Source organism: Tupaia chinensis, unplaced genomic scaffold (assembly GCF_000334495.1).
Source record: "Tupaia chinensis unplaced genomic scaffold, TupChi_1.0 Scaffold138235_1, whole genome shotgun sequence".
NCBI lineage: Eukaryota > Metazoa > Chordata > Mammalia > Scandentia > Tupaiidae > Tupaia > Tupaia belangeri.
The window spans coordinates 612,802-630,179 of NW_006198133.1; the positions used below are offsets into that span (position 1 = coordinate 612,802).

At 41.0% G+C, this 17,378-nt stretch overlaps 1 protein-coding gene across 1 annotated transcript in view; it reads right to left on the minus strand.

The window, feature by feature from the left end:
- Positions 1-1,339: 1,339 nt before the first annotated feature.
- WDR36 (WD repeat domain 36) overlaps positions 1,340-17,378 on the minus strand; it is a 51,156-nt gene continuing 35,117 nt past the window's right edge. The window contains 7 exon segments of the mRNA XM_006161107.3: positions 1,340-1,509; positions 8,241-8,428; positions 10,370-10,451; positions 10,567-10,686; positions 13,552-13,697; positions 14,102-14,199; positions 16,357-16,464. Of these exon segments, the coding sequence (XP_006161169.1) occupies positions 1,360-1,509; positions 8,241-8,428; positions 10,370-10,451; positions 10,567-10,686; positions 13,552-13,697; positions 14,102-14,199; positions 16,357-16,464 (892 nt within the window). The 3' untranslated portion in view covers positions 1,340-1,359.

The following is a 17,378-nucleotide window of genomic DNA, read 5'->3' on the forward strand; positions in this document are numbered from 1 at the left end:
CAGTAAACAGACAAAAGTGCCTGTCTCCCATTTCTTAGGCACTTGGGATAGGTATTTCCAATTCCCTACTACAGTCGTTTCCTCCCTCCCGATGATTCAGTCTTTCTCCTTTCAGAGACGTGCAGAGGGGAGGCCTTCTACTGCCAGATCCTCAGCTCACCCTCAAGGCCATGGTCTCACTTAGCCTGTGTCAAGTCTCCATTGGCCTTTCGGCTGGCTAGGATGGATCGTCACCCTCTGTCCGTCCTGCCGAGCTCTGAAGCAGGCCTGCAGGCACTTCTCTGCTCCCTCCCTCATTACTGTCAGGAGCAGGTGGAGACTTCCAGAACCCTCCAAGATCATCCAGTCATGGAAACTGCGTGTGAACCAAAACAGAACCCTCTGCCAGTCCCTGGGTACAAATAAATTCCTCAAAACTGCCCAATCCTTATACAATAACCCAGTATCCCTGAATTCTTAAAAAGAAAGAAAACCCCTTTGTGCTTAGACAAACACCAAAGGTTTCTGCAATCTGCAATTAAGAGTTCTCTAGAACACACGGTAGAAAATACCACCTTAAGACTATTAACGCTGGCTGGCAGGCAGTCGCAGCACCACGGCGTCTCGATGCCCTGGCAGCCCTGTGCAGGCGGGCAGCTGTGGGGGCTTAGCTCCTGCATACAAGGCACACATATGAACCGTCCTGCTCCTTCCTCCCCTCATGGCTTTTACTCTAAGAAAGCCAACAGCCTTACAAAACCTCCAGGTATACAGAATTAAAGGAAGTACTTCCTTAGATCCGTGTGTAACACTGACCCTCCAGGAAGAAGCACCATATTTTCAGACATAGCGCAGCGGGTATCTGACATGCTCACCTTCCCCCATTAGCCAGTGAGCTCATTTCCTTGGGAAATGACTCTCCTTTCCCAGCCTGTGGTTCCGTGGGGCCGTCTCTGTACTCGGGAGGGTCCAACTCGTGACCTAAGCCTAGTGACTGACGCACCGAGTCCTACTGGTGAGTGCGTGGTGCAAAGTACCTTCACATAATACAGTCTCCCCCCCCACCCCCCCGAGAGATTTTGCTGGCAGGCGAATGGGCGCACCGGAGAGACAAAGAGACAGAGAGACAGAAGTAAGAAATGATTAGTCATGAAAGTAGCTGACATAAAGAGACTTTGAAAATAAAGCATCTGTGTAGTTATTTAGGACTTCAAAACAAAAGGCAGGCATCATTTTGTTTCAAGAAAGAATTTGGTATTTAAAGTGGAAAGTCAGTAGTGCCATGGTTTATTTTCTTCTCATGTTCAATGTAAAAAATAAAAAATGAGTTAAAGTGAACCCATTAAATACAAATGTCGGATGCAGTCACTTCTGTTTATTTTACAGCAAGGCACTTTTGATATAATTTAACACACACATGCTCTGATTGAACAGTGTCTGGAGATGGGTCCAGTCCTCTTCCACCTGTGACGACAACGCTGTTATTTCTTCTAGGAGGACTGGCTCTGAAGGAAGCATTTTAAGGTGCAACTGAAAAAAATAATTAAACATTTATGAAAAGAAAAATTTTACCTACTTTGGATTCAAGTTTTCTCCCAAGAGAACTAAGATTTTTTTCTTTTTTTTTCCCCTTAAAACACTGGCTTGTTACTGTCTCCCTTTCCCCTCCTGTCTGTCAGACTTTTCTTTATCGTGAGCTCTTTTGCAGTATGTCGTTCCCTCAGTGAGCTGATGCGGTCATCTCTCCTCCACCCTGGACAGCTCACGGCCCGATGTGGAGAAGGTCCCGGTTCCAACACTAAGTCAGCATTTCTGTACTTGGGAATGCGAGCCACGGGGAATGAATGGCACGCAGGTCCTTGGCCGCTTCTCACTTTATGTATTTTTAAGGTTTTGCTATAGGCACTCACTGGACAGAGACAGGAAGAGCGACAGGGAGAGGGGAAGAGAAATCACACCCTGGGTGGACAGCCATGCCTCAATCCCTTCTTCTCCAAACTCCTCCCAGGACTCTGGGCATGTATACACATGCACCGAGCGTGATTTCAAAGCTGCTGGGTCTAGGATTTGACCCACTATCCCTTCTCCAATCTGCTCTCAGAATTTTGGGCACACACACACATGTGCTGTGATTTTCAAACGGCCAGGTCTGGGATTTGAACCGCAGTCGACCATGTGGGAGTCCAGCATCCTTATCACCACACCATCTCCTTGCCCCACTTTGTCTCTAACACAGGTAAAGTTATATTCAGGAGCTAGAACTTTGTACATTTGGGAAAAGATACAGAGACAATTTGTGACTTTTCTGTTTTTTAATCCTATATACTACTGTATAAATATCTAACTTTTAATTAACTTTCTTCTTTTGAGAGATTTTTTTGCTATAGGGCATGTGCACTCAATGGAGAAACAGAAAGTAAAAATCACCCCACCACCCCGGGAGGGTACGGCCACACTGCAATCCCTTTTCTTCCATTCTCTTCTCGGGATGTTTGGCTTGCTTGCCCACCTGCCTGGTGTGATTTTCAAGCTGCCAGGTCAGGGACTTGAACCACAGTCGACCATGTGGAAGTCCAGTGCCTTAACCATTATGCCACCTGCTGGCTTCACTTTTACTTAACTTTTTAACAGAACAAGTGAAAACACATTTTAGATATTAATGAGATAAATAATCCTATCTGTTATTACTAAAAATCAGCATCATTTACTTACTTCAACACATTATACCACTAAAGTAGGCTCTCTAAACATGAATTCTCGTGGGCCAGCTGCCTTAACCAGTGTGGTGGTTAAGGCAGCTGGAACCCACAGGGCCAACTGCGTGGTTAGAGTCCTGGACCCAGATACTCGGGCATGTGTGCGTGCATGCCCAAATCCCACTAGGAGACAGAAATGGAGGAGGAGGGGCTAGCTGAGCCACCCCTAGGGGTAGGGGAGAAATGCACTCTCACTTTCTGTCTCTCTGGCAAAGAAACAATGACGCGAGCTAGCCATCACAGCCACATGCCACAGAGACGCCTGGCCCAGGACTGACTGCGCATGTGACGAGCCATCAGACAGCACCACGCAGCCACTGCATACCAGCTCAGTCTGTGGAAGCATGCCCTGTGACAGACACTCACACAGCAGCAACGCTGCCTAATGCGTGTGCCAGATCAAATCCCCGTCACTGAGTGCATTGCTGTCAATTAATCAAGAGCAACGCTGTTGTTGCCAAATCACTTGAACCTCCCTCAGCTGTGGAAGAGAGAGCTATTCTGACTGCAGTAGAACCAACAAACAAACACAAAACCTGACTTTCTCTCATGAGTACAGAAAAACCTCCAAAATGGGGCAGCCCACGGTGTGGTGAAGGCAACTGGATCTTGTATGGCAGGCAGCACAGTTCCAGGCCCTAGTCAACTGGCTTGAAAAACACGCCAGATGCATGTGCACATGTGACCACAATCACAACAGGAGGGGAAACGGAGGCTGAGGCGCTGTCTCACTTTCTCTCTCAGTTGAGTGGCAAGAATTTAAAAGAAAAACTTCCAAAATGTAACTACTTGAAAGGGCAATGGCTCAACATACTGTAGCAAATGGGTGCAACAAAGTCAGAAGGCAGAGCTCAAATTGGGCAGCTGAGTAAAAACAAACAAAACAAAACTATCAAGCTGTGTTGTGTAGCTGTCCAATCCGGTAAGTCTTTAGCCACATGAGATTATTTAAATTTAAATTCTATAACTAAAGGTTTAGTTTCTCAATCACATTAGCCATATTTCAAGCACGTGCTGCCCTATTTTTTAGACAGTGTGAATATAGACCATTCCCGTAGTTCCAGAAAGTTCTATCAGACAGCAATGCTATCGAGAGAGGCAAGCTGGACAGTCATTTCACATTGGACTCACCTTCAGAAACAAGGCAAGGTATGCCTGAGCTAACTCAAAGTCACGCTTTCTGTCCAACATCGTCCCGATCATTTTCAGGAAGCTCTGCATGACTTCTACAGACCCACCACAGTCAGGAGACAAGCTTCGCAGCTCTGTTTCAATTCCTGACGGACCTAACTCCTTCAGAAGGTTGAGAGCAGCTTCATCTGCATTAAGTTTTAAAAGAATACACTTATTAACTGTCACTATTTCACGTAGGAAATAAGTTTTCCTTCATACTCCAAACTATGTATAAATAGCACAGGAAATTCTTCCTGTGGGTTAATCTTTTCATGTTAAGTAGAAGAATGAATCCCGTAAGTGAGAATCAGTACAAATCATGAGAGTAATCCAATAAAAACTACTGAAAGTACCAAATTTTATGTATTTTCCAATAACTTAAACTTTTTTCCTGCTGTTCCAGAATCAATGCGAAAGGTGTAATGGTACATACAGAACTGCTTATCACTGGGGATTGGATGAAGTGAGAGGATTTATTTTTCTTTCTTTTACATTGTTACATAATTTCCACATGATCATAAAAATAGTAACAATATGGAAATATATCAAATAACAGGGGAAAAAACCCACCCCTTGATTTTATCTAATCCTAATTACTTCTCCTCCCTAGAAGTTTATTTAGTTTTATACATATTCTACAAAAACCTACTCAATACACTCAACAAGTTTTATGAGTCATTTGATATTATAAGCAATGACTATGCCTTTAGCTTTTTGAAAAAGATCTCCAATAATAAAAATCCTGACTATGCCTTTAACTTTTTGAAAAAGATCTCCAATAATAAAAATCCAATCAATTTTATATCCTGTCCTTCAGTATTTATTAAGTAGTATTACTTTTATTTGTCTACCTGGTAACCTTCAATTTTTGCCAGTGTGGACTCAAGTGAAACTGATATAAAACAAAAGCATTTAGATCATAAAACAAGAAGATAAGGTAAGTTTCCCAGGAGAATGTGATTTTTAAAAACTGTTTTAAAACTACTAAAAGTATCAGGTTTTATGTATTTTCAATAACTTAAACTTTTTTCCTGCTGTTCCAAAGAGTAATGTTCATCATATTACAGCATAATATTCATCATTATTAGTTACAGATGACAGCCTTCAAAAACTAAATATTTTGGGGCAGCTGGTGGTGTGGTTGTTAAGATAGTTAGATCCCACATGGCCAACCATATGATTCAAGTCCTGGACCCACAGGCTTGAAAAACATGTTGTGGGTGGGTGGGGGGGTAGGTGCAAGTGTGCTAAAAATCCCAAGAGGAAAATAGAGGAGAGAGGACTACAGGGTTGCCATCTCTCTGGGGGGGTTACTTTCTCACCTCCCCCACCCTAGTTCCTCTCTGGTGAGCACACATGCCTTATATCAATTTTTTTTAAAAAGGAAAATGTAAAAACAAAACTTAAGATATTAACATACTCAACAAATAAATTTTTTAAAAGGAATAATTTTATTTAACTTTATTTATTATTAATTTGACCAGAGAGGGAGGGAAGGAGCGAGAGCAAAAGTGAGAAAGAAGCAAGTCACCAGGTCCGGGACTTGATGTGTGGTTAGCCATGCGGGAGTGCAGCACCCTTAATTACCACACCACTTGCTGACCCCAACAAATAAATTTTAAAAATTTTATGGGATGATTTGGGAATATATAAAATTACCTAAGACAGGTCTTTGTGATATTGTCAATTGTATGTGTAAACAAAAACAAAAAGATAGCAAATTACTTCTAACAAAAACAACAGGTAACAAAACTTTGACATAAAATGCATGTCAAGAAGGACCTCCTTACGGTAACTACTATCATTAAGTATCCATCTACAATGATAAAAAAAAAAATCTAATTTTCCACACAGAAAGTGAGAAAGGTACTCAACAGATTATAATAGCATCTGTGTTTAGTGCTGCTTGTTAAACCTGAAAGTTAAAATGGTAATACTTCAGATTAGAAACACTATTTCAGTCCTTTTAGTCACTGTCTGCTTTAAGTTACTGGGAAATCTGACATTTCCTTGATTATCTCATTTAAAATAAACAAGCTAAAGATACTTGTTAAAATATTTTGTAATTTAACTTACATTTATTATTTGCCAGTCCTTCTTCAAGTTTCAGGCAGAAATCTGACTTCTGAGCCAAAATTCCAAGATTTACCACTTTAGACTAAAACAAAAACAAACACATATTACTCAAAGGACACGAATCTCACCAGACACGAATGCACAGAACACGCACGAACAACAGCCCACACACGAGGAATGCTCCATTTGCTTCTTACCTGCTGGGGGTCACTATTCTGCTCAGGGGCAGCGTATCTGGGCACAAGGCCAGGAACCGTTGGAATAAAAAACGGTGCTGATTTGGGCACTTTGGGTGGTTCCTTTGGTTTATTCTTTTTCTGTTTAAGAGAAATGAAAAGAGAAAAAGACTAATAAGTATCTCACCAACATTTTCTAATATGTGGCTCTAAATCAATTTTAAGACAAATACCAAAAGTAAAAGAAGAGTGAGACCGTTCAGATCCGAATGTTACAATAAGACGGCGCCTGACTACGCAGCTCTCTTTCATGAAAGCTTCCCCGTAGGGACTGCCCACACCCTTGCTAAGAAGACAGAAAGAAAGCAACAGGTACAAGAGAACGCGTAAAACCACAGTTTATCTGCCCGAAATACATTTACATAAATATTTAGGAAAAGAAATGATTATTAAGTAATCCTGAACTCTGTTTTTTTGGGGGGGGGGTTTCACTATAGGGTGCGTGCGCTCTCCAGACAGACAGAGAGAGACATAGAGACAGAAAGCGAGAAATCACTCCCCAGGGGGGATGGTCACGCTGCAATCCCTTCTCCTCCATTCTCCTCTCGGGATCTTGGGCACGCACGCACACGCGCCCGGCGTGAGTTTTAAGCCACCAGGTCCGGGACACGAACCGTGGTCGACTACATGGGAGTCCAGCGACATAGCCATCATATTTTCAAGCTGCCAGGTCAGGGACTTGAACCACAGTCGACCATGTGGAAGTCCAGTGCCTTAACCATTATGCCACCTGCTGGCTTCACTTTTACTTAACTTTTTAACAGAACAAGTGAAAACACATTTTAGATATTAATGAGATAAATAATCCTATCTGTTATTACTAAAAATCAGCATCATTTACTTACTTCAACACATTATACCACTAAAGTAGGCTCTCTAAACATGAATTCTCGTGGGCCAGCTGCCTTAACCAGTGTGGTGGTTAAGGCAGCTGGAACCCACAGGGCCAACTGCGTGGTTAGAGTCCTGGACCCAGATACTCGGGCATGTGTGCGTGCATGCCCAAATCCCACTAGGAGACAGAAATGGAGGAGGAGGGGCTAGCTGAGCCACCCCTAGGGGTAGGGGAGAAATGCACTCTCACTTTCTGTCTCTCTGGCAAAGAAACAATGACGCGAGCTAGCCATCACAGCCACATGCCACAGAGACGCCTGGCCCAGGACTGACTGCGCATGTGACGAGCCATCAGACAGCACCACGCAGCCACTGCATACCAGCTCAGTCTGTGGAAGCATGCCCTGTGACAGACACTCACACAGCAGCAACGCTGCCTAATGCGTGTGCCAGATCAAATCCCCGTCACTGAGTGCATTGCTGTCAATTAATCAAGAGCAACGCTGTTGTTGCCAAATCACTTGAACCTCCCTCAGCTGTGGAAGAGAGAGCTATTCTGACTGCAGTAGAACCAACAAACAAACACAAAACCTGACTTTCTCTCATGAGTACAGAAAAACCTCCAAAATGGGGCAGCCCACGGTGTGGTGAAGGCAACTGGATCTTGTATGGCAGGCAGCACAGTTCCAGGCCCTAGTCAACTGGCTTGAAAAACACGCCAGATGCATGTGCACGTGTGACCACAATCACAACAGGAGGGGAAACGGAGGCTGAGGCGCTGTCTCACTTTCTCTCTCAGTTGAGTGGCAAGAATTTAAAAGAAAAACTTCCAAAATGTAACTACTTGAAAGGGCAATGGCTCAACATACTGTAGCAAATGGGTGCAACAAAGTCAGAAGGCAGAGCTCAAATTGGGCAGCTGAGTAAAAACAAACAAAACAAAACTATCAAGCTGTGTTGTGTAGCTGTCCAATCCGGTAAGTCTTTAGCCACATGAGATTATTTAAATTTAAATTCTATAACTAAAGGTTTAGTTTCTCAATCACATTAGCCATATTTCAAGCACGTGCTGCCCTATTTTTTAGACAGTGTGAATATAGACCATTCCCGTAGTTCCAGAAAGTTCTATCAGACAGCAATGCTATCGAGAGAGGCAAGCTGGACAGTCATTTCACATTGGACTCACCTTCAGAAACAAGGCAAGGTATGCCTGAGCTAACTCAAAGTCACGCTTTCTGTCCAACATCGTCCCGATCATTTTCAGGAAGCTCTGCATGACTTCTACAGACCCACCACAGTCAGGAGACAAGCTTCGCAGCTCTGTTTCAATTCCTGACGGACCTAACTCCTTCAGAAGGTTGAGAGCAGCTTCATCTGCATTAAGTTTTAAAAGAATACACTTATTAACTGTCACTATTTCACGTAGGAAATAAGTTTTCCTTCATACTCCAAACTATGTATAAATAGCACAGGAAATTCTTCCTGTGGGTTAATCTTTTCATGTTAAGTAGAAGAATGAATCCCGTAAGTGAGAATCAGTACAAATCATGAGAGTAATCCAATAAAAACTACTGAAAGTACCAAATTTTATGTATTTTCCAATAACTTAAACTTTTTTCCTGCTGTTCCAGAATCAATGCGAAAGGTGTAATGGTACATACAGAACTGCTTATCACTGGGGATTGGATGAAGTGAGAGGATTTATTTTTCTTTCTTTTACATTGTTACATAATTTCCACATGATCATAAAAATAGTAACAATATGGAAATATATCAAATAACAGGGGAAAAAACCCACCCCTTGATTTTATCTAATCCTAATTACTTCTCCTCCCTAGAAGTTTATTTAGTTTTATACATATTCTACAAAAACCTACTCAATACACTCAACAAGTTTTATGAGTCATTTGATATTATAAGCAATGACTATGCCTTTAGCTTTTTGAAAACATTTTGAAAAAGTTATCCAATATTAAAAATCCTGACTATGCCTTTAACTTTTTGAAAAAGATCTCCAATAATAAAAATCCAATCAATTTTATATCCTGTCCTTCAGTATTTATTAAGTGGTATTACTTTTATTTGTCTACCTGGTAACCTTCAATTTTTGCCAGTGTGGACTCAAGTGAAACTGATATAAAACAAAAGCATTTAGATCATAAAACAAGAAGATAAGGTAAGTTTCCCAGGAGAATGTGATTTTTAAAAACTGTTTTAAAACTACTAAAAGTATCAGGTTTTATGTATTTTCAATAACTTAAACTTTTTTCCTGCTGTTCCAAAGAGTAATGTTCATCATATTACAGCATAATATTCATCATTATTAGTTACAGATGACAGCCTTCAAAAACTAAATATTTTGGGGCAGCTGGTGGTGTGGTTGTTAAGATAGTTAGATCCCACATGGCCAACCATATGATTCAAGTCCTGGACCCACAGGCTTGAAAAACATGTTGTGGGTGGGTGGGGGGGTAGGTGCAAGTGTGCTAAAAATCCCAAGAGGAAAATAGAGGAGAGAGGACTACAGGGTTGCCATCTCTCTGGGGGGGTTACTTTCTCACCTCCCCCACCCTAGTTCCTCTCTGGTGAGCACACATGCCTTATATCAATTTTTTTTAAAAAGGAAAATGTAAAAACAAAACTTAAGATATTAACATACTCAACAAATAAATTTTTTAAAAGGAATAATTTTATTTAACTTTATTTATTATTAATTTGACCAGAGAGGGAGGGAAGGAGCGAGAGCAAAAGTGAGAAAGAAGCAAGTCACCAGGTCCGGGACTTGATGTGTGGTTAGCCATGCGGGAGTGCAGCACCCTTAATTACCACACCACTTGCTGACCCCAACAAATAAATTTTAAAAATTTTATGGGATGATTTGGGAATATATAAAATTACCTAAGACAGGTCTTTGTGATATTGTCAATTGTATGTGTAAACAAAAACAAAAAGATAGCAAATTACTTCTAACAAAAACAACAGGTAACAAAACTTTGACATAAAATGCATGTCAAGAAGGACCTCCTTACGGTAACTACTATCATTAAGTATCCATCTACAATGATAAAAAAAAAAATCTAATTTTCCACACAGAAAGTGAGAAAGGTACTCAACAGATTATAATAGCATCTGTGTTTAGTGCTGCTTGTTAAACCTGAAAGTTAAAATGGTAATACTTCAGATTAGAAACACTATTTCAGTCCTTTTAGTCACTGTCTGCTTTAAGTTACTGGGAAATCTGACATTTCCTTGATTATCTCATTTAAAATAAACAAGCTAAAGATACTTGTTAAAATATTTTGTAATTTAACTTACATTTATTATTTGCCAGTCCTTCTTCAAGTTTCAGGCAGAAATCTGACTTCTGAGCCAAAATTCCAAGATTTACCACTTTAGACTAAAACAAAAACAAACACATATTACTCAAAGGACACGAATCTCACCAGACACGAATGCACAGAACACGCACGAACAACAGCCCACACACGAGGAATGCTCCATTTGCTTCTTACCTGCTGGGGGTCACTATTCTGCTCAGGGGCAGCGTATCTGGGCACAAGGCCAGGAACCGTTGGAATAAAAAACGGTGCTGATTTGGGCACTTTGGGTGGTTCCTTTGGTTTATTCTTTTTCTGTTTAAGAGAAATGAAAAGAGAAAAAGACTAATAAGTATCTCACCAACATTTTCTAATATGTGGCTCTAAATCAATTTTAAGACAAATACCAAAAGTAAAAGAAGAGTGAGACCGTTCAGATCCGAATGTTACAATAAGACGGCACCTGACTACGCAGCTCTCTTTCATGAAAGCTTCCCCGTAGGGACTGCCCACACCCTTGCTAAGAAGACAGAAAGAAAGCAACAGGTACAAGAGAACGCGTAAAACCAGTTTATCTGACTGAAATACATTTACATAAATATTTAGGAAAAGAAATGATTATTAAGTAATCCTGAACTCTGTTTTTTTTGGGGGGGGGGTTTAACTATAGGGAGCGAACTTTTTTATTCCTTTACTTTGTTAGAGAGGATTTTGCTATAGGGCATGTGTGCTCGCCAGAAAGACAGAGAGATAGAGAGTGAGAAATCACTCCCCAGGGGGGATGGTCACGCTGCAATCCCTTCTCCTCCATTCTCCTCTCGGGATCTTGGGCACGCACGCACACGCGCCCGGCGTGAGTTTTAAGCCACCAGGTCCGGGACACGAACCGTGGTCGACTACATGGGAGTCCAGCGACATAGCCATCATGCTAACTGCTGGTTCCCTGGACTCTGTTTATAAAAATCTTTTTGCTTTACAATGCGTGCACTTGTCACTAATCAACTGCCATTAATCAATCTTTGTATTGAAAAAAACCTCTTAAACAAAATGGGATAGACAGTAACATTTACATAAATGGTAAATAAAAAACAGTTTCTCGAATGTCTTTTCCTGAAAGAAATTTGGTGCCAGAAGTAGACTCTGATGCTAAAAACAATTTGATAAGTATTTTTTGCAGGACCAGCAGATGGCATAATGGTTATGTTGCTGGACTTCCAACACAGTCAATTGCGGTTTGAGTCCTGGACCTGGTGGCTTGAAACTCAAGCTGTGCATGCCCAAAATCCCAAGAGAAGAATGGAGGAGAAGTAACTACATTGTGGCCTACTCCCCGGGGAGTGATTTCTCACTTTCTGTCTCTCTGGTGAATGTATGTGCTCTATAACTAGTCTCTCAAAAAAAATGTATTTATTTTTTTGTAAACCATGGTCCTAGTTTTATTTTGTTGGAATTTTTCTTTCTTTTTCCTTATTATTTTGTGCTTTTAAAAGGAAACATGATTACTGGTTTACAAAATATTTCAAGCATTAGAAAAATTCTATTAGGAAAAATTCCCATGAATTGAATTTTGTTTCGGAGGATATGCAGCTACATGTCACTATCTCAGGACCATCAGAGGAAGAGCCTTTCTAAAATAAACTGCCTGTGGGGCGCACGTGGTGTGATGGTTAAAGTGCTGGACTCCCACATGGCAGACTGTGGTTAGAGTCCCAGACCAGGAGGCTTGCCTTCTCACCTTTTCTTGCTCTGGTGAGCACACATGCCCTACAACAAATTAAAATAATAACAGACAGAGACCAGCACACGATGTAAGCGTTACGTTGCTGGACTTCCATGTAATCAACCATGTTTGAGTCCTGGACCTGGTGGCTTCAAACTCATACTGGGTATGTATGCATTCATTCCCAAAATCCTGAGAGGAGAATGGAGAGGAGACTGAAACATAGCCATCTCCCCTGGTGGGTAATTTCTCACTTTCTATGTCTCTCCAGTGAGCATGTGCACCATATAGCAAAAACCTTTCTTAAAAAAAAAATAAGACAAATTTAAAAAATAATATTTTTTTGAGAGTTTTTTGCTATAGGTTGTGTGTGCTCGCTAGAAAGACAGAGAGAGACAGAGAGATAGAAAGCGAGAAATCACCCCCTGGGGGGGTGACCACACCACAATCCCTTCTCCTCCATTCTCCTCTTGGGATCTTGGGCACGCACGCACATGCGCCCGGCATGAGTTTTAAGCCACCAGGTCTGGTCCTCGAACTGTGGTTGACTACATGGGAGTCCAGGGATATAGCCATTACACCGACTGCTGGTCCCAAAAAATAATTCTTTAAAAAAATACTAATCTATAACCATACTTGCCAATTTTTCAGAAAACTGTAAATTCCTCCTGAACAAAGGGGTTAGAAGTTTTTCTTCATCAATGTTGGTACATTACCTAGGACCTAGTTCACATTAACTTAAGAGCCGGGCACTGAAGGCTTAGGCTTCTCGGATCTCTAGAATGGCTGACAAGAGTAGGGTGCAATTACAGAAAACAAAAGCCTAGTGAGATTTTCCTGGTCCTCAAATATCTGGTAGTAAAAGCATACACACTATGACAATAACTGTTTTTTCCTCATGTTGAAGATAAAAAAAACTTATTTTATTAGGCTGCATTTAAAATCATCCAATTTCTTTTTTCTTGGTTTTTCTTTTTTTTCCTGTTTGCCAGAGGGCACGTGTACTTGTCAGAGAGAAGGAAAGTGGAAGGCACCCCTGTCCCCCGGAGGATGATCCTGCCTTAATCCCTACTCCTCCATTTCTCCCTTCTTTCAGTATTTGGGCATGCATGCACAAGCCCCTGGGTCTGGGACTTGAACCACGCAGCCAGCTATGAGGAGTCCAGCCGCCCAAACACCATGCCACCAGCTGGCCCAAAACATCCAATTTCTCATAGCTCTCTGCAGTTGTAGGTTGTAATTTTGCCACATCCAAACATCTCAAAGCAATTTATATAGCGCACCTTATGACAATAACACTAGATTTATGTTCAATTAGATGGTATCATCTTTAATATCTTATATATGTTGCTCCTCACAGAACCCTTGAAACAGAGGAAACTCACGCTAATTAAAAAAGAAATGTTTCTGGGATGTGTGCTTAGGGCCCACCATTAGGTGCAAGTGTGCTGCAGGATTACCTTAATAACATCAAGATTAAGGAGGTTTTTCCACCGTGATTCAGGGAGAAGCGACAGAGTCACCAACTGCTCATTCAACTGTTCTGGTGAAGTGTACTCTACCATTTCATCACTTGGTTCCATTGTCTCTTCTGATACGTCTACATCTTAACAAAATTTTTAGATAAATCAAAATTAATGCAAAATGACATTTTTATCATAGAAAAGTAATTTAATTCATTCCAAATTTACTTCTACTTCATACTAAGGTCATTCAACATAACCCTGTATCCTCTCTTCATTTAATTTCCCTATTGTCCCTCTTCTCCGTATTTTCTCATATTAAATACAGTGCCCATTACTAGATCCAAAGTACTTCTGCACTGGTGTATCATCAGATATCTTAGCAATACTACATCAACTGTGTTTCTACATACACTCAAGAAGTCACTCAAAATAGTTCATATTAGTTAACCCTTTAGATGCACTAAACTTTGCCTCAGTAGCAATATCCCCTATATTAGGCTTTCAATACTACACCATAAAAATTACTTTGCTATTTTGTGATTACCTTGGGTTTGACAAGTACCAGGAAGCATCACTATGGTAGGGGCATAATCTGCCGGAAGTGGCCGTAATGAAACAACTGAATACAGGGAGACATTGGACCTGAGGAGTCAAACACGAGCAGCATTTTAAGAGCTATAAAAACAGTTACTTCAGAGAAACCTCCCATTTCTGACAATAAGCTCCACAATCTTGAATTTGGCTGCAGAGAGCTCAGAGATACATCGCATTAACTTGAAAACGACTTCATTTAAGTCATAGATGGCACCATAAACATATTAATGGAGTCTCTATTTTTAAGACAACAAATACGTATTTATTTCAGAGAGACTAGTAGTAGATTAATACTTTTATAAGAGAACATAACCTTCATAAATTGCTTTGACAAATACTAATCTTCATTTTAAAAAACTACATCAGAAGGAAAGTAGACTCATCAGTAAGCCAGAGTGAATATGCTGACCATATTCTTGGGTTGTAAATGGTCACAGATTTTCCTCCTCAGAACGGCCATCCAGGCCACCATGTTCTGCCACCAGATCTGCATCCTGGCTATGGATAACTAACACAGGTTTATTAGGTTGTCAGGAAAGTCATGACACATTTTTACATAAAAAATGTCAAAATATCCCAAGAAACAGACAAAATTTTCTGACCCAGGTGATTTATGGTTTAGTTTGAATGATCAGTTCCTTATAGATTGTCATAGTAGAATTTGAAAGTCACCCTTTCATAAGGTTATGAAAAATCATGAAACTAGGATGAATCTTAGAAATCATTTTGTCCAGGGGACCAGCAGTTAGCATAATGGCTATGTCGCTGGACTCCCACAGTCAACTGCGGTTTGAATTCCAGACCTACTGGCTTAAACTCACGCCGGGCGTGTGTGTGTGCGTGCCCAAGATCCCGAGAGGAGAACTGAGGAGAAGGGATTGCAGGGTGGCCATCCCCCCGGGGGGTGATTTCTTGCTGTCTTTCTGGTGAGCGCACACGCCCTATAGCAAAAACCTCTCAAAAAAAAAAAAAAGAAATAATTTTGTCCACACTTGCATCTTATTTTATAAAGCAGGCTGAAGTCCGAAAGAGATTGGTTTTGTTCACAAAGCATTAGGGATGCAGGCTTGGCTAGAGACTCCTTTTTTCCCAGTCTTTTAAAGTCACCACCCTTTCCGCATATAAAAGCTAAACATGATAACAGATAATAATCAACCATGTGGTTTGGAATACACGCTGGAACAAAGCCATCTAAATGGTCAAGCAGACGTCAAATTATTCAGACTTATGGTGACTTAAATATCTGTGTTAACTATGTGACATTTTCATCTTATAAATTAATATCAAAATAAATTAAAAAAGAAAAACTAGGGCCAGCTGGTGGCATGGTGACTGGGGAAGCTGTATCCTACACGGCCAGTTGCACGATCAAGTTCTGGACTCACCAGCTTGAGAAACATGTTGAGCATGTATGTGTATCTGTGTTCCCAAAATCCCAACAGCAGAACAGAAGGACTGTAGCATGACCATCTCCCTGGAAAGAACTTTCTCTCTCTCTCTCTCTCTGTCTCTCATGGATGAGCTCACATGCTTTAAGAGGAAAGAAAAAAAAAATTTTTTTGAGAGGTTTTTGCTATAGGGCACATGCTCTCAACAGTGAGAGACAGAGAGACAGAAAGCGAGAAATTGCCCCCCAGAGGGGATGGCCATGCCACAATCCCTTCTCCTCCATTCTCCTCTCGGGATCTTGGGCACACATGTACATGCACCTGGTGTGAGTTTAAGCCACCGGGTCCAGGACTCGAACTGCAGTCGACTACATGGGAGTCCAGTAACGTAGCCATTAAGCCATCTGCTGGTCCCAAGTAAAAAAAAACATTAATTAAAAAAAAGAAAAAAAGAACTAAGTAGTAATTTTATTTATTTTACTTTTTTGTGAGAGAGATTTTTGCCATAGGTGCGTGAGCTCACCAGAGAGATAGAGACAGACAGAGAAAGTGAGAGGTCAGCTTCCATGGAAGATGGCCACACTGCAATCCCTTCTTCTTCATTCTCCTCTCAGGATTTTGGACATGCATGCACACCCACCCAATGTGAGTTTTAAGCCATTGGGTCCAGGAGTTGAACCATAGTTGACTACATGGGGTCTAGGGGCGTAACCATTACGCCATCTGATGGTCCCTTACATGGTAATTTTAACAACTGTGATTCTTTAATAATATCGCACCACTTTTCCTTCTCCTCGTTACCCCAAAAAGAACTCACCACAGATAAATCCCAAGGTGATCCACATGGGAGGTTGCAAGAAAGTCTCCGGTAGGGGACATGGTCACATTGAGAGGAGCTGAGTCCAACAAAAAGCAGTCGATAAGGCTATAAAAAGAACCGAGATGTTAAAGTATTTGAACTCTACAAAAAAGAATATAATTCTTACAAACCATTTTTGCTGAAAGACAGAGATAAAAGAAATGCAAAATATATTTGTTTTTAAATTTCCAACTCCAGAAGGTCATCACTAACAGGTTTGCTAACTTACTACATAAAAACAATCTCTCACATGGGAAGATTCAACACTAAGTACAGCAATTAACTGGAAAAGGAATCTCAGCAATGGGCAGCATTCAGGAGGAAATGCTGGCTTTTTAATTTTTAAATACCAAATTCTTTTTTTTTTTGGAGAGGTTTTTGCTATAGGGCGCGTGTGCTTGCCAGACAGACAGAGACAGAGAGATAGAAAGCGAGAAATCATCCCCCAGGGGGGATGGCCATGCCGCAATCCGTTCTCCTCCATTCTCCTCTCAGGATCTTGGGGATGCACGCACACATGCCCGGCGTGAGTTTAAGCCACCGGGTCCGGGACGTGAACTGCGGTTGACTACGTGGGAGTCCAGCGACACAGCCATTACGCTAACTGCTGGTCCCAAGACCAAATTCTGTTAGTAGAATATGTTGGGGCTATTCTGAAAATGTCATGTATTTAAAATAACTCTAGTTATCAGCATTCCCCAGCAAAGAGTATAATATTACTACAGTAACAGAAGTAATAAAACAAAATGGCTGTAAGTAAGGGAATGTAATAAAGAAAATTCTAATTTATTGTACTGTCTCTTACATAGATAACCATGTAAACTAATGTGGTTACAATGTAACAAGGACAGGAAGATTCAGTCTATGGAGCTTAACCATAAACAGCTTAGGGAAACTAACCCCACAGTTTAAGTGCAAAGAGGAGGGACCACCACAAGTAGGAGACTGAGAACAGGCTCACAGAGAACATGATGTTCAAG